Here is a 16907-nt window from a genome sequence, read left to right as displayed (position 1 = left end):
AATCAGGTATCTCTCCAGCCTTCTCATTCACTGCTGTCCTCACCTCATTTTGTTCCAGTGTGAGGGAACAATAACATCACTCCTTCACGTATAAACACTGTCTGCGTGGAGGCTCTCCTTGCATTCTTAATGAATGCTTTTTATTCTTCAAAACCCATCTCCAAGATCACCTCCTCTATTAAACCCTCTCTGCCCTTCTGCCCCCAACAAAATTAATCATGTTCTCCTTCATACCTGTGTATACTCCTAGCACTTACTAAGTGTATCCTGGTTAACCTTTGTGTTTCCCCCATTCTTATCAGACAGTAACAAAAGTTGATTGTGTAATGAATTGAATAATTACAGAAAAGCTTTTGGGAACAATTCATTGTCTCAGACAGACATTCTATACTCCAAAACTAGCCAAATCTAAGAGGGCCTTCTATGTGAAATCCTGGCCTGACACAGATTTATCTTCGATTTGGACTGAGAATTTGTTGAACAGACCCCACCTCCCTCTGTATACAAGTCATTAAAGAAATGACATCTCTCAAAAACTCCAGGGGAAGCCTGGGGCCCTGAAAACCTATGGTAAGTATTTCATTGTTCTTTTCGTGAAAGAAACCTCAACGGACCCTTGCATTTTGCTTAGATTACAGTAGTGTTTTCCTCATTTAAAATAAAATGCACCATTCAACATTTCTGGAAGGCAATTTGGCCATACTTAGTGAAATTTAAAACAGACATATCCTTTAGTATAGTACTTCTAGGAATAATACCTAAAGAAATGCTCTAACATGTGTAACAAAATTGTATAAGGCTATTCATTGCACTACTTATAATTACAAAATAAAATGGAAATGGATTAAATATCCATCAAAAGCAAATGCAATGTAATACAATGTAGCCATTAAATAAATGAGATAAATCTATATTTACTGATACATAAGGATGCCCATTATTTGTTAAGTAAGCAAAGTAAACTGCAGAGCAATATACACAATAGGCCTTATTTTTAACATACTTCTGTTGTTTGATTTATATGTTCATACATACATGATAAAACAGGTACATCTGGGAAATCATTGGGAAAGTAGATGGAGGTGAAGAAGGGTTATAATTTTTTATTGTCTGCAGTTTTTTAAAATTACACAAGACATGTCTTCTTGAAATACCCTCTATTCAAATGATAGACATTGGGTAATACAATGTCTGTAGCTAATAACTCACCTAATGAAGTGTTGGGAAATGAAAGAAACCAAATGATTTCAGACACCGAAGTCCTGATTGGTCTCTCAGTTGCCAGCCTCCTGGAGTCAAGTTTAAATTCCTCTTACAAACTCACAGTTCATCAAAGAGTAAAGTTTTTCACCACAGAAACTACAGAAATCAACTGGACTTTGAATATTGTTTAACCGGTATATTTTGCCTAGTGAAGAGAAAGGTAATTAACTGACCATGTTTCAAACAATATTCTGTTTTTTCAAGTTCTACTTTGTCTTCAAAAGGAAAAAACAGAGCAAAAGAATAACAGTCTTTTTGTTTCAGGTAGCAATTTGAACATGAAGACTACGATTCTACTGTTTTGTCTCCTAGGATCAACTCTGTCATTACCAGTAAGTGCAATATGTTTATATTATGGACCAACCAGCCTTAGCTGCATCTCTAATTGTAAACTTCTCTCTCTTCTTGCCTGCTGCCAAAACTGCCCTGTCTGTGACCCATTCCCTAAGTTTCCTGTTTTTTTCCAAGTTGAAAGATGATAAACTAACAAAGTATTAGTGCACATTTCAATGTACTTATACTTTTAAAATGCATCCCCTCTATCGTGGTAGAGTTTCATTTTGGCAGAGCAGTAGGGTAGAAATTAGGAGAAAGGGGATGCTTTAGATTATGTGTACTCAAAGTGGATAATTATTCCACTTTCCGAAAAGAATTTGAGATTTTCTTGCCAACTAATTATTTTCTCATGATTAAAGAGGTAAACTATATTTTCTGATTTGTCTAATTGGAAGCACAAAACATCTAGATTGTATAAACTCTAAAAAAGCCTACTGAATCATGCAATAGCAAAAGAATGTTAAAGTGGTCAATATTTTTGACTTCGAACATTTCATCACAAAATATGATCACATACAACATATGTTATATCAAAGAAAGGACACTAGAATTAGAACACATACTCCAAATGTTCTCCAATATTTTATAGACATAGAAATACGTGATTTGGACCTTTAAGTGCATTCTGTTTGCTTGAGATGCTTGAGTGTGGACAATGAGAAAAAAGTTAGAAGATATTTACCAAAAAGTAGCAGACCAAAAAGAAACCATTCTTCAGCCTCAAGCTCACCTGACACTTCCATACTCATTCATATAATCAGCAAATATTCATTGAAAACTCTATATACAAGATACTGTGCCAGTTGCTGATACAGTGGTGAGAAAAAACAAAGACATGATCCTTCATGGTGTTTACAAGGACTGTAGATACTAATAAATATTTTTAATGTTAAATTATACATTATAACTGTGATTAGTTCTATGAAGGAAATGAACAGGGTGATCTTGTAGGGAGGGAATGGAACAAGACACGACTATCCAACCTCCTTCTTACTTCATTCCAAATATACAATTATCCTTCTTTAAAGAAATTGCCTGCAAAAACTTAGTTTCTAAACAAGGTATATTAGGAAGTTAATTTTTTTGTAAAACATGGGTTTTGCACTTCACCAAAAAATTTACCAAAAGGGTCTTCTAAATAAAGTGCCTCTGGTCAATTTAAATTACCACACAATTTGTAAAAACTCAGGAAAAATGAAGCTTTCCAGGAGCACAGCTATCATTCAAGGTGGACTGAGGAGTAATGTGCAGGTTAACGCAGACTGTTAATAGCCAGGAACGTGAGAGCAGCTAGAGACAGTGGTACCGGGAATGTGAGAAGCAATTTTAAATGTCTATTAGATATACTAGTAATATTCATCAAATGAAAACTCAAGACACATGGACAAGGGTTTTTCTTAATTATTTGTAAATGAATGTATTGAATTATCACAAAGGCATTAAAAAATGTACTGACTTGCAAATGTGAACACTTAAAGTAGCCTAATGATTGTTTCCAGTAGATCAAAAGTTTGGAAATAGGGTGCACACTGGAGATGGTACAGTTTGCATATTTGGAGGGGTAGTCAGAATAGACCTCAAAAAGAAGATGAACTCAACCAATGACTTGAAGCAGTTGAAGGACTGAGCCAATGTCTAGGGAAAGATGTATTCCAGACAAAGGTAACAGGTGGAGGTGAGGATCTGAGGCAGGAGTAGGCCTTACCTGTTCCAGAGACTGCAAGTTGCCTGAATGGCAGTAGTAGAGTGAATGAGAGGAAATGAGGTGGGATGGGAGGTCAGAGAGGCTCTGGGGGCCCAGGACCTGAGAGCCTTTTTAGGCCATCATAGGGTCTCTGGTTTTCACTCTGAGTGAAAATGGAAGTCAAGGCAGGGATTGAGTAGAGAAATGAAATGACCAAACTGTTGTTTTCAAAGGATCCTTCTGACTGCCATGCTGACAATGCATTGCAGGGGATGAAAAGACATTTGCAGAATTTATATTTATATAACCTTAAAGCTTAAAGGGACCTCTAAGGACAGATAGAGTCAATCCTACCTCTTACAACTGAGGGAAAAGACCAAAGTGAAACGATGAGTTAGTGGCAGCTCCAAGATATATCCAAGTGATCCAAGGATCGATGCAGCACTGGGGGAGCGGGGGGTAGGGGTGCACACAACACTGCCCTTGTTGCTACAGCTGGAAGCAATGGCCACTGGGTCAACCCAGCCAGGGAGCGTCCACCTGAATGCAGATGGAGTGCTAAGAGAAGCAAAGAGAAGAATTCATTTCTTCAAAGACTAAGAGCACTTGTAGGGATCCTAGTACAAACTCTGCCACTCAACATACCACCTTGGACAGATCACGTTGCTTGTCTGGGTCTCAGGTTCCTCACTTACAAAACAAAACCATACAACTAGAGCATATGAATTCAAGGAGATTTTTACCCCTAAAATTCAGTTATTCTTAATACACTATGAATCTATCCTGACTAGGAAGAGGACTGAATTTCCATTACAGGAACTAACTTGTCGGGCATGAGGCAAATGCAGGAAGCTTAATGAAAATACAGTAGAAATCATGGCAGCTTATCTTCAAGCATTGGGAAAAAGCAAATGTGTACAGAGCCAAGGTGTGAATTATGTATTTCATGTCCCGGAAAAGGAAGAAGGGAATTTCAGAAAAGAAGTGGGAGCCTAGGAACTACCACCAGAAATCCATGTGCCCTACCTCACCCTCTGTCCCTTCTCATAGCACCCTCTCGTGGTCTGGCACTTTTCCACTAAGCAATTCCATCTCCTGTCATGCCCAAAATGTTCTAGGGAGTCAAGACTGCTCCAAAACACACAGAGGCTAAAGACAGACATTTCTGCATTTGGGTCAACTTGTTAACTCCCAGAAATAAATGGATACAAAATCTCAAACACATTCCTGCCTCTTCAAATATCTGTTATCACAGATGCAGCTCAACCCCACTCTGGGACTTCCTCCAGCAAAGCTGGTTCCAGATCAGGCAACACCACTAAACCAACAGCAGCCAAATCCGGTAAGAGTTCTACAATAGGGAACATCTGCAGATGTTAAGGCTAGTGGATTTAAAATTAAGATTCACCCAAAATCTCATGACTGAGCAACAGAAAGAAAAGTTTTACTTGTGGGGGGAAAAACAAGAAATACACTGTTATGAAAACTTTGAGCAGGAAAAGAAATCCTCATTCTTTTTCCTTTTGTATAAATAGTAATTTGGTTTAGCAATGAAATCTAGTAAACTCTGAAAAGCAATAGCTACACCTATTGAGAAACTTTGCTCATCTGTTCCCTTGTGACATAATCATATATGGTATTTGCCAGAACTAGCAGGGATTAAGAGGCAGTCTATAAAAATGATTGCCCATTTCCTCATGGTTTTCTTAAATTCCATTGTAGCTGATGAGCTTATGAGTTACTGTAAAATCTGTCTCTGAAGCGTATCTAAATACTTTTGAAAAGTGCATTATCTCTTGGCTACCCCTCATCTTCCCACTCCAACCCTTCCTTTGCTCAAAAGGACCCCTCCTTACCTACAACTAGACTTCGTGAACTAGTGCAGTAACACCAAAGTTTAAAGTTCTCTTTTTGGTCTCTGGACATTATGCAACACTCAAGTCAGGAGCTGACCCCCCTCCTTAAGAAACTCAGGCTTATACAATCTGGGGACCTTCTCTGAAAAAGAATACAAAATTAGATATGTAAAATTTATTGCTAAAGTGAATAATTAATAACGAGGCAAAAAATAAGAGTAAATTACACATTTTTAAGCTGATAAATACCTTCAACTAGGGCATTGTGAGGTTTTCTCTGAGGGCCACGGAAGGGAGCAATGCTAGTGAAAGTCCCTGAAGCTTCATCTTCACTTACCCTCATATTAAGGGTACAGGTTACTTGAGGATCTCCACCACTAACAGCACAGTAAAATCAACCTTCTGTCTCATACAACAATTTCAATGCCCTGCAGGTCTTCCCTTCTTTAAGTCTAATACCATTGACACAGATGCTCACACTGGGGTCAGATCTGCAACTGGTAAGTACTCTTTTACATCATTTTAATATCCATAGTTAAATAAATATAATATCCAATGTTGAATGTATGTGTCTGTGTATCCACAGATGTACACATATACACATATTCATTGCAGATAAGCTGAAAGATGACAGAGAAAAGTCAAAAGAGACTTGGATGCTATTTGATACATCATAAAAGAGTTTTCTTAGCACGAGAAGCTCTAAAGGAATTAATCTAATTCTCAGGTCTTTACTTCTTTAGTTCTTCTCACCTCTTCTCCGAGCTCCCCTCCCCATTCCTGTGATATCTTCCTCTCTGCCCCTACAACATCCACACACCCACACAAGGACTATGACCTCTATCATCACCCCAGCGACAGGAGCAAACAAGAAAGGGTAGAAATATGCACATACTTTTCATAGAATATCCTATAGTTTAATCTGTTTGGGTGATAAAATAATTAGTAAGTTTCTTTTCTGCTTAAAGTGGGTTTTTTTCCAGGGGTCAGATTTAAATACAGTATTAGATGATATCCAGACTAGATATCTTACTCTGATCATCACAATTTTCATAGAGATACCTATGAAGGAACTCATTTCTTCATAAGAAAGCTATCAGAAAAATTCCAGAAATGAAATTTCTGTTATAGCCAAAAAGGAGAAAGCAAGGATAAAATCACCTAAGTAATACATAGGAGAATGGGTTAAATGCCAAAAAAAAAAAAACTTAATATGAGAAAACTTAGTCCTGGGCTTCATAATTGTACTAATACACTCAACAAGTCTTTGAATTTCATTTCTAAATCTAATTCCAAATACAATAGTATAGATTTGCATAGCAAATCCTCCCTTTAAATATATTTTACATTTAAATACAGCTTAGTTTCCTGAATGTGCAAACTGAAACAACACAATGAAAATCTTCTTCACTGCCCTACAGCTAAATCCTGGGGTGGCACCTGGTTCCCAGACCCTCCCACTGACCCTGGGGGGACTGAACATGAAACAGCAACTACAACCACAGGTAAGTTCAGCGGCCAGGCTTCAGCTTAACACTGGGGAGCATTTTCAATCGGGCGGAAACCAAAAGAGAAGAAAAGAATTTTTTCAAGGTTCTTGAAAGTTTTACCGAGGTAATTTGCAGAGAGAAGCCCCACTAAACACACAGCAGTTTGGGGTAGTGTGGTTCTTGCTGAAACCTTATGAAAACACACCCAGAAGGCTGAGCATGCTGCCCCATGACGCCTCTAGAACACATCTGTAATAGGTAACAGGAAATGTGCAGAGCTGGGGGAGACTGAGAAGTAAAGGTTGCAGGGGGATTGAGAGGGATCAGGATTCTTCTCCGGCTTGCTCTGTTTGCTTCTGAAGACTTTTCTGAGGGACCAAAATCATTCCAAAGGGAAAATAAGAGACAGATAAAGTTCGTTTTCAGCAAATCTAATCTCCTTCTTTTGGGTCCCTTTTTTCATGCCTCCTCTCAAGTCCTCAAGAATTCTCTAGTTTCTTCTCTCCTCCCACCACGATTTGCTTTCAGGAGAAACCCTGAAACCCCTCTCACACAGATATAAATGACATGCTAAGCACATCACCGCTTTCAGAAGTATTTCAAGCGAAAATACAACGGTCCCTTTATGGCCAAATGGGTTATAGCTAACTTGTTCTTCGTAACACATTACCTCAGCCCTTATCATTCCCACATAATGGTCTAATTTTTCGTAGAGGCTTTCTTGATTATTACATACATAGTATATGTTAATTAGAGAGAAAATACAGATAAGAAAAAAGACAATTCACCCATAAACCTATCAGCCAGAATAAAACAGTCAGCATTCTAAGGCATGTACTTCCAGTCTTTGTTCTATGAATGTGAGTACAGTTTGTTAAAAAAAATATGTTTTTACTATATCTAATGTTCTATAATCTCATTTTTCACATAACACATTTTGAATATCCTTTCCTATATTTTGAATATTCACTTATAATATTGTGAATACTTACAACATTGTTTTTAATGACTGCTTATATTCTATCATAATGTAAAAAATTGGGGGTTTTTTTCAAAATTTTTGTTTCTATAAACAATACTACAGTGAACATCCTTTGACTAAGTCTTTGACCATATTGGTGATTATTTCCTTAAGACCAATTCTTAGGAATAGAATTTATGGATCCAAAGACATACAAAAATGTATGACTTTCAATACACATTTCCCAAATTATCAAGCATGAATATACCCTAACCATCTTCCTATCACTATGGACACCTCCAGGTTTTAATAATAGCAAGTTTGATTAGTAACTATAATCAAAACTGAGTTTAATTGCCAAAATATTTTAAGCTTCTCAGTTTAAATTTTACATCACATGCAACTACTTTTTCTGTACCTTTGTCCAAAATAACAACACAAGAAATACTATACTGCTTCATTTTCTCGTATTTGTAAAACTCTATAACTTATTTTTACATATTTTTAATATTGAGGTGTATACTTGTCTATCAGTCAGTACTTTTTTTTTTACAGACATATTAAAGCTTTCACTCAAAGTATTTCTGTTTATTTACATCTTAATAATAAAAGTGATCCTCTGAAAAGAATAGAGAGAGAAGCAAATAAAATGAGAATCTCTTTAATATGTGACCCTGGTATAATCCATCTGCCAACTACCCACCTTCAGTTTCAGTTGTTGCCCTGCTCTAACCTCAAAGTCAGACTTAGTACATCTTCATTTTCACCAAAGAATATATCCGCTGGAGTCAAAGGCATTAGTGGGCACTGTAGATGTTACTGAAGATTCAGTAGAGATGGGTTGACATGGCATGCTCCCCAACATGCAGTAATATAAATCAATCCCCTTTCTTGGTGGGATTCTTCAATGTCTCTAGGCTTTGCCACAACCAAGGGTCCCCATGCCTGCCTTATGCTGTGCGGCCTCAGACCCTCCGACTCTGCCTCTCCCTATGCAGAGTAGTTTACGTCCTCTGCCAGAAACTTGGGCACCTGTCCACATCTCTCATTTACCTAAGCAAGGCCAATATGATTAAGAGTGAACTCTAGAACCACAAAACTTCTAGTCAAATCCCAGCTCTCCAGGGTGGCCAAGTTACTTAAACTTCTGTGGCTCACTCTCCTCATAATGTAAAGTAGGAATTAATTAAAATCTACCGCTATAGCTATTAGAAGGATTAAATGAGCAAATTTATATAAAATCTTAGAACAGTGCCTGTCACGTGGAAATCACTCAGTAAGTGTTAGCTATTATTATTTCAAGCAATTTCTCTACCAAAAACTAATAATTTTTCTTCTTAGCGCTGCATTGGTGTTACATTATTAAATTATTTTCATTACAGTTTTTATTTAGACATCTGTGGTTTTCTCTTTGTATCTTTTTGTTCCTTCCAATTTGCTTTAAAAGAAGAAATTTCAATTTTGTTTTCTCCCAAATCCTGTGTCCCTTCTCTTCAATCTCCTTTTCCATTGCCATCTTGAAGATACGTTGCTTTTTGTCATTAGCGAAGCATCTGGCTGAGAAGAAAGCTTTTTCTTCAATGTGTGTACTTTTTACCTTTTGGCATTATGAGTATTATTGTACAAATTGCCTTGAGAAATAATAAAGTTGAGTCTTCTTGTAAGACTTTAGTATTAAAAGTCCCATTTTGGTTTAGTTTTGGGGTTTTTTTTTTTACTTTTTCTTTAATTGAAGTATAGTCAGTTTACAATGTTGTGTCAATATCTGGTGTACAGTCATACATGAATATACATATATACATATATATTCTTTTTTACTGTAAGCTACTACAAGGTATCAAATATAGTTCCCTGTGCTATACAGTATAAACTTGTTTGTCTATTTTATTTATACCAGTCAGTACCTGCAAATCTCGAACTCCCAATTTATCCCTTCCCACATCCTTCCCCCTAGTAACCATAAATTTATTTTCCATTTTGGTAACTTCTGTGACATTATGTGAATTTCTATAGAAATAAAAATAAACCTTGGAACCCTAGTTTTTATTTGACAAACCGTAACTTTAGTTCTTAGATTGCTAGAGCACACCAGCATCTCACCCAAGTCTTTTCAACTATAAATTCATAGCATTTACAAAGTTGTCAGTGACCAGTATTTCTCACTTAGCTCTAAGAGCTCTACTAGGATTGGGGTCCACACTTTCTGAGCAGTGCTCGATTTTAATAGCAAAATATCCAGGTAATCATTATGAGACTAAATACATATGCTTCAAGAAATCTTTGTATTTTAAAATATCCATTCCATGTTTTCATGTGTCTTCTGAGATGCCATAGAAAAGAAATATGCATTTTATCATCATGACTACTTGGAATAATTTTAAGTTTGGAGATAGCCTGAGATCAAAATTATTTTTTGTTCATCCAATTTACTAACTTCTACCTTTTAAATGTGCTGCCTTGGACTGGTTTCTAAATCTCTCTGAGTCTAATTTTCTTTTTCAAATGAATGAGTACCAATTCCAATCTGGCTCTATGAGTCTACATCTATCATTATAGATGACACATTCATACAAATAGTTGTTCAACACATATTGTATACTTTTAAGAAAGTCTCAATATTTATATCATCTGCCAGAACTTACCTTTTAATATCTCTTTTACTAAATTTTTCACTTTTTTTTTTTCAGATATTACCAGTTATAGTAGCACACCTTGGAGTCCAGGTAAGATTATTTTGTAATAAGATTTTTATTTTAAATCATCTTAGCATGAAATATTTAATCCTGTCTCAATTCACCAGATAGTCACCAAGTTTCCTATCTACTTTGCACCTTATAGACACTGATAATAACAAGAACTAACACTTACTGAGCACTTACTATGTGCCAGGTACTGAGCTAAGCACCTTTTTATTTATTATGTACTACCTCACCTAATCTTCAAAGCAAACTTTTATAGACAATATATTTATTTCCAATTTGAAGATGAGTACCGGCAATCTTATAGTTACTCAGTTACAATCACACAGTTAGTAGTAAATGTCACAGATGAAGCAAACAATCATTTAAACCACAGTGTTAAAACAAATTAATGGACTTACCTAATAATTAATAATTTGGGGAATTTTTAATCTCAAGTTTACTTATTAACTATATACCTTTTCCCTGAAAATAATAAAACATTTTCATCTCTCCCTATTTTCCTTTATGAAAGGTAACTCTTGAGATCAATGATAAAATCACCAAGAGCCAAGATCAAATATGAGCATCAGATGGCAGCTTTTACTTCTAAAAGCGGAATCAAATATAAAATTCACATTAAATTTTATTTAACTTTATTAAAGTTTATGTGCAAATATATTGATCAAAATAATTTTTATAGTAGAGAAGATTAGGCGCAAATTAAATTTAAACAAAAGGAAAATTATTAAGTAAACTGTACAACATAAAAGCAAATAAATATACTTCTGACCATTCAGAAGTATATTCATTAAAATTTGTTGGTAATATGGCTAAACGATTATCATGTTGTATTAAAAGAAAAAGTAAGACAAATTGTATAAACAACATGACTTCTAGTATGTTAAAAAGAAATGTTTGAAAAGCATCTGGAGAAAATATATCAAATTCTGCATAATGGGATTATATTTTTTTCTTTATTGCTTTCTGCAAAGTCCAAGTTTCCTCTAATATGCATCTATTACTTAATAATAGAAATATATATAATTTTTTAAATGCAGAAGACTTCCCATCACTCAGATAATAAATGTTAGCAGTGCAATATCATGTGCTGACTTGAGTTTTGTGATACAAGTCACAAAGGCAGTTTAAACTATTATTGAAAATTAAAAATGTATACATCTTTTTTATAATCTTTAAAATTATTTTAAGTTTTAAAGTTATGTTTTATATATGTTGCCTCAAATATATTAAAAGTTGCCTAATAATCTGTGTTATTATTTTCCTTTTAGGGTACTATCCTAAGCTCAGAAGAATTGGTAAAAAAAAAATTTTTTTAATTACTAGCATTTCAAATTCTTTTCACTGCTACCACAATGCTGTTTTCTTTTTTTTTTTTTTTAATATAATGCTTTCATATAGTCTCTTTTGACCACAAAACCTAAACCTGGTGCATACTACAATGAACTGAACATTTTTATAGGTTTTTGCATTAGATAAATCCTTTGTCCAGCTGGGGATTTCATCATCCTTCTCCATCTACTTTCCCATTAACTTGACTTAGCTTTTGTTCTCTATATTTGATGTTAGATTCAGTTCTATCCCGAAAGCCAATGCATATTTTTACACTTTAGATTGATTAAAATATAGGACTGTTAGTTATTGAAATGCATGCAGATGTAGAACAATACATATATTGGTATTTATTGCAGGAAAGATTTATTTTCTTGACAAATTTTTAATTCTTGTAGGAAATTATCCTCTTATGGTGATGAATGAACTCTTCACTATACATATGAATAATTAGAGGGCTGAACCTAGGTAAAATTCATATTACCATTACTAAACACTTCTATACATTTCCCCATAAGTCATTTTTAGAAAAAAAGTGACTTGAATTAATGTGGTATCTAAACATGATACTGAACTAAAGAGTTGAGGCAATATCTGGGAAGACAGTTCTTTAAATATTTCTATTATGGAAAAGGTAGAGACTTGCTAGACTGTCCATAAATAAAATAAAGTAACAATTTTGCCAACATTTATACACGAGCACCCATATCTACCAGTTATTGACCCAATTCTGTAAAACAGGGATTTTAGTAGACCTTTTTACACATATTGCCTCTAATCCTCAACAAATTACAAAACAGAGATTTTTAGTCCAGCTTTACAGAAATAGAAACTGTGGCTCTGAAAGCTTACTCAACTTAGGTCCCAAGGTCAAAAAAGAATAGATCCAGATAGAAAATCATTCTTCTATCCACTGTACCAGTGGTTTTCATTTTTTTTTTTTAGTGAAATCCATAGTAACAGCTATATTTTTCATGCAGCCAACACATATGCATTTTATGAAACAATATTTACCCTTAACATATAGAATGCACTTGGTAATTTATAATCTATTATTGTTGTCTTATTTTTAAATGATGGTACCACCCACTTTCTTTATTTCAAATGCATGGATGTCACAACCCCTAACCTGAAAACTTCTGTACTCTACTCCTGTCTCTTATCCGGCATAAGTCTAATTCTGGTTTCAGTACAACATAAATCTAAGACAGTGTTTTCCAAACTTCAGTCCTGGACCATCAAACCAGGACAACTTGGAGTGCTGGTTGAAAGTGCATATTTCTACCTCTTAAGTGGCTCTTATGCAAATTAACAATTGAGAACCGCACTCAAGGAAATGGACCTGTATCTTAATTATGAGACTTCAACCCTTTTTGTTCTTTGAGAATGCCATCGAACTCTCTCTAAAACCAGCTGATTTCAAATTATTTCTTCTTTGGAAGAAATTTCACAGTAATTTTTTCCCAGGGGGAAAAAAGAACAATTGTAGGCAGCAACAGCATTCATTACCAGTGTGCAAATCATTGACAGTCCAATAGAGAGGAGATCCACTGAATAACCTCAAGGAATACACCAGTGGCCGAATTACCAAAAGAAAGATTTCTGACTAAATATTCCAATGCCTTTGAAAAATACCTTAAAAGAAATCTGAAGGGATACAATCCATGAGAGAAGGATTGATTGAATTAATTTTTCCATTAATTTTATCTCTTAAATTACTTTAAAATATATATGGGTGAAAGACTATGATTTGGGTCAATAACACAGATGCAACCCACTGTAATTGTATGGATTCTCTGCCTTAGCTCTACCTCCAGCTGTACCTGATATGAACAAATTATGCATTATTCCTTTTCCTGGGCCTGACTTGATTCTGGCTCTCCCTTCCTGAGGGAAATGGAGCACATCAAGGAATCCTAGTAATGAAACCAGCATCAGGCTTGGCTCAGGTCGGGGCGGCATTTCCTCCGAGGAAGGCTCAATCTTTACTGGCTCTACCCTCTCCATCTGCAAATCCTACCCAAACTTGCTACCCACCAAGAAGAAAAAGGTGGTTGACCAACCTTAAAATGTGTTCTTTTGACTTTGTTTTCTTTTTCCTTCCCTCATTCCAGCCAGCAGCCCCACAAATCTTCACAGGCCTTATCTTCCATCCCTTGTTCCCTGGAGCCATCCAGCCCACCAGTCAGGCTAATCCAGATGTCCAGAACGGAATCCTTCCTGCAGGACAAGCAGGAGTAAATTCTGCCAACCAGGGAACGCCATGGGGCCCCCTCCCAACTCCCAGTGGCACAGATGATGACTTTGTAGTGACCACCCCTGCAGGCATCCAAAGGGGCACACACACTATGGAGGAAACCACCACACCATCGCCAAATGGTAAATTCTCCAAGCCGCTCATGTGCCCCTGGGCCATGAAAGTCATCTGCAAAGTGGAAGGAGAGTTCTTGCCTTGACAAATGCAGATCCCAGTAATACCAGGGAGCCCTTTTACTCATCACATTTGATTGCAGCAATGTGAGGGAGTGTTTTCACTAGGCTACCAACCCTATCAAATCTACCAGAAAGAAGACATGTAATTGCTGGCATAACTTATCTTCTATGTTAAATCAGAGCTAGAAATATTTGGAAACAAACGGTGCTCTCCCTTTCCCATCCTCCCCGCCCCCACAACCCTCAAACACACACAGGACACAGTTAATCAATCAAGATATTCTTTTCTCCTCCCTAATCATGGATGAGTCTCAGAATCTTCCTAACAAAAGGTTGCAAGCAGCCACTAGTAATAGATGCAGTTAGCACAGTAGATGAACCCATGTGCCATTCCCCTCAGATGGAACTTTTAAAATGTGGCAAAAATAAGCTCTTCTAGCACCAACAGAGATAATCGTTTAATCTGTGAGGATGTCCAGACCCAAGTGTTCCAAATGTCCAAATGGACAAAAGGATGATTCGCTATTGATACTTTTGACCCTAGAAAAGAAATTTTGATCTCAAATTAAAATGTTTAAATTCAATGCTTTTACCTAAATTTAAAAGTGTTTTATTTTCTTCCAGGAATTCAGTAAGCTGTCTCAAATTTTTTCAACTAAGCCGCCTCAAATGTGGTGACACATGAGAATCTTTTTCATTGATCATATTACAGAATAGGCTGAGACACACTGGAGAGTATCAGAAGAAATTCATTCTTAGTTTACCTATAGAAATGTTCTTGAAATTTCTGAAAATATATACTTCCTGGAGAATACTGACTTCTGAAATAGAATTAAACGGATAAATTTGTCTTTGAAATATAACATTATGCCACTTTGGACCTGGATGATATATATATTAAAATGTATTTTGAAATTGACTCTTTTTCTTCTTTGCGGAGTTGGGGGTTGGTGAAAGAAAGTCAGACCATTTCAGAAACTCCATCACCTCAGGACACCTAGGTGATTACTCACGGCCTGGACTTTCTCTGGAAGCAGGCAGTGCAGCAGTCATGGCAGTGGACATCCAGCTGTCTAAGGACAAGTTCTAATTTCTTCACAACCACCTTAAGACCCACTGTCTCCCATAGGAGCCACAAATTTAATTTTCAACAAGCAAATTAATTGCAAATTAAAAGCAAATTATATGTGCATCTAAAATATGCAGAAGCCAAAAATTATGTCATATTGCCTATCCTCAAGCTGCTTATATACTAGTGATTCTGGCATTTAATGTTTAGTTTGGTATGTCTGAGAGTTAGCAATGACATTGATAAAAGTACTCACTAAAGAAGAAACTCTTGCTCTGCACATCTAAAAGGTAGAATTTAATCTTATTTAAGTGTATAGCCCAGACCATTGCACTCCATTCAGAGTGGGAGGGACTGAGAGGCATTAACACAAACTACAGAGAGGCCCCACGTAGGAAAGACATGGGCATTGAATTTAAACATTTTCACTTGAGATCAACAGATATTTATAACATTTCCCACTATATTTTCATCAGCCTCATCAGTATGGAACAAACCTAAATATATACTCACAAAATATATTCCATGTTAAGTTTTTCAGATGGTTAAAAATTTAGTAGTGGCTAAAGATTTATTACCCACGGTGTTTTAGATGTGCAGAGCTGAATAACATATTATGAATTTTCAAGATTTTTTTAGTCAAATGAGAGTAAATTATTTTGCCATTAGTGTCATGTGATACTTACTACAAGTGTTAATCGAAAGATTTCCTAGGTAACCCTCTATAGAAAAAAAAGAGTCTCTCTGAGCTTCATTTTACTTATCTGTAAAACAGGGGCAAAAACTCCTGTTATAGACATCCCACAAGGTTAACATGATGAGTTCGATAAGACGGTAAGGGGTAGGAGTATTCCTGAAAGCCATTTCTGAAGTGGAACAACAAGAGCAACTGAATCATTCACAAACCACACACATTTATCCCACTAAACCCAAAATCAATTTCTCCTCAATTCAACCTTTCTTAGGCAAATCTCAAAAATACCTATGATCATCACAATGCCTTTTGATGCAAAGTATGATGAAAGGAAAGCCACCATGGAGAGAGACAGATGTTGTTACTGGTTGTAGTTAAAATATCTTACATTTTCAAGAGCTACAAACGTAAGACTCTGTGAACACATTGCTAGCATCCCCTTAGGGTTTTGGAAGGAGCCAGGGCAAGAAAAAGGCCCTGAAGCTTAAGCTTTATTAGCTTCATAATCAATCCATCTCTGCCTCACCACTTTTACCCAGTTCTATTTGCCCTTCCTTCCCTTGTGTTTGTGTTATTTTTGTAACATCCTATTTACATCCTTATTAGATGCCAAAAAGTCATAATAACACCTCCCTTGTTCTAGGTGACAAATTCTGCTTGGCGTACAAAGCAAAGGGAAATAATGTATAGTGAGAGCATTCTATGTGGGAAGTACAAAATATTTTTGAAAAACTAAGCTCTAATTTAGTCTTGGTAAGGCAAATGGATACCAAGGTCTGGAGAAGTGCTGTCCAATCGAAATATAACATGAACCACATATGTCATTTAAAATTTCCTAGTAGCCACATGAAAAAGGTAAAAAGTAGGTGAAATTAATTTTAATATATTTTATTTAACCCTGTGTGTGTGTGTGTGTGTGTGTGTGTGTGTGTGTGTGTGTGTATGTATATGTGTATATATACAATATTATAGCCTGACATATATGCAATACAAAAAATCAATGATCTATTTTATCTTTTTTGGGGGGGAGGGGTGTTACTAAATCTTTGGAAGTAGATGTGTATTTCTATTTGCATCTTAATTTAGACTA

General features: G+C 35.9%; 1 protein-coding gene across 1 annotated transcript; it reads left to right on the top strand.

The window, feature by feature from the left end:
* Positions 1-1090: 1090 nt before the first annotated feature.
* Positions 1091-14934, top strand: AMTN (amelotin). The gene is made up of 9 exons (XM_006188710.3): positions 1091-1423; positions 1528-1595; positions 4539-4625; positions 5574-5639; positions 6561-6644; positions 10278-10313; positions 11561-11587; positions 13736-14000; positions 14679-14934. Exons 2-9 carry the CDS (start codon positions 1542-1544, stop codon positions 14687-14689), a joined length of 630 nt encoding a protein of 209 aa, XP_006188772.2. The 5' UTR covers positions 1091-1423; positions 1528-1541; the 3' UTR covers positions 14690-14934.
* The last annotated feature ends 1973 nt before the right edge of the window (positions 14935-16907 follow it).

This window comes from Camelus ferus, chromosome 2 (genome assembly GCF_009834535.1).
Source record: "Camelus ferus isolate YT-003-E chromosome 2, BCGSAC_Cfer_1.0, whole genome shotgun sequence".
Taxonomy (NCBI): Eukaryota; Metazoa; Chordata; class Mammalia; order Artiodactyla; family Camelidae; genus Camelus; species Camelus ferus.
The sequence above is the reverse complement of the archived record's forward strand: the minus strand, read 5'-3'. Positions and strand labels throughout refer to the sequence as shown.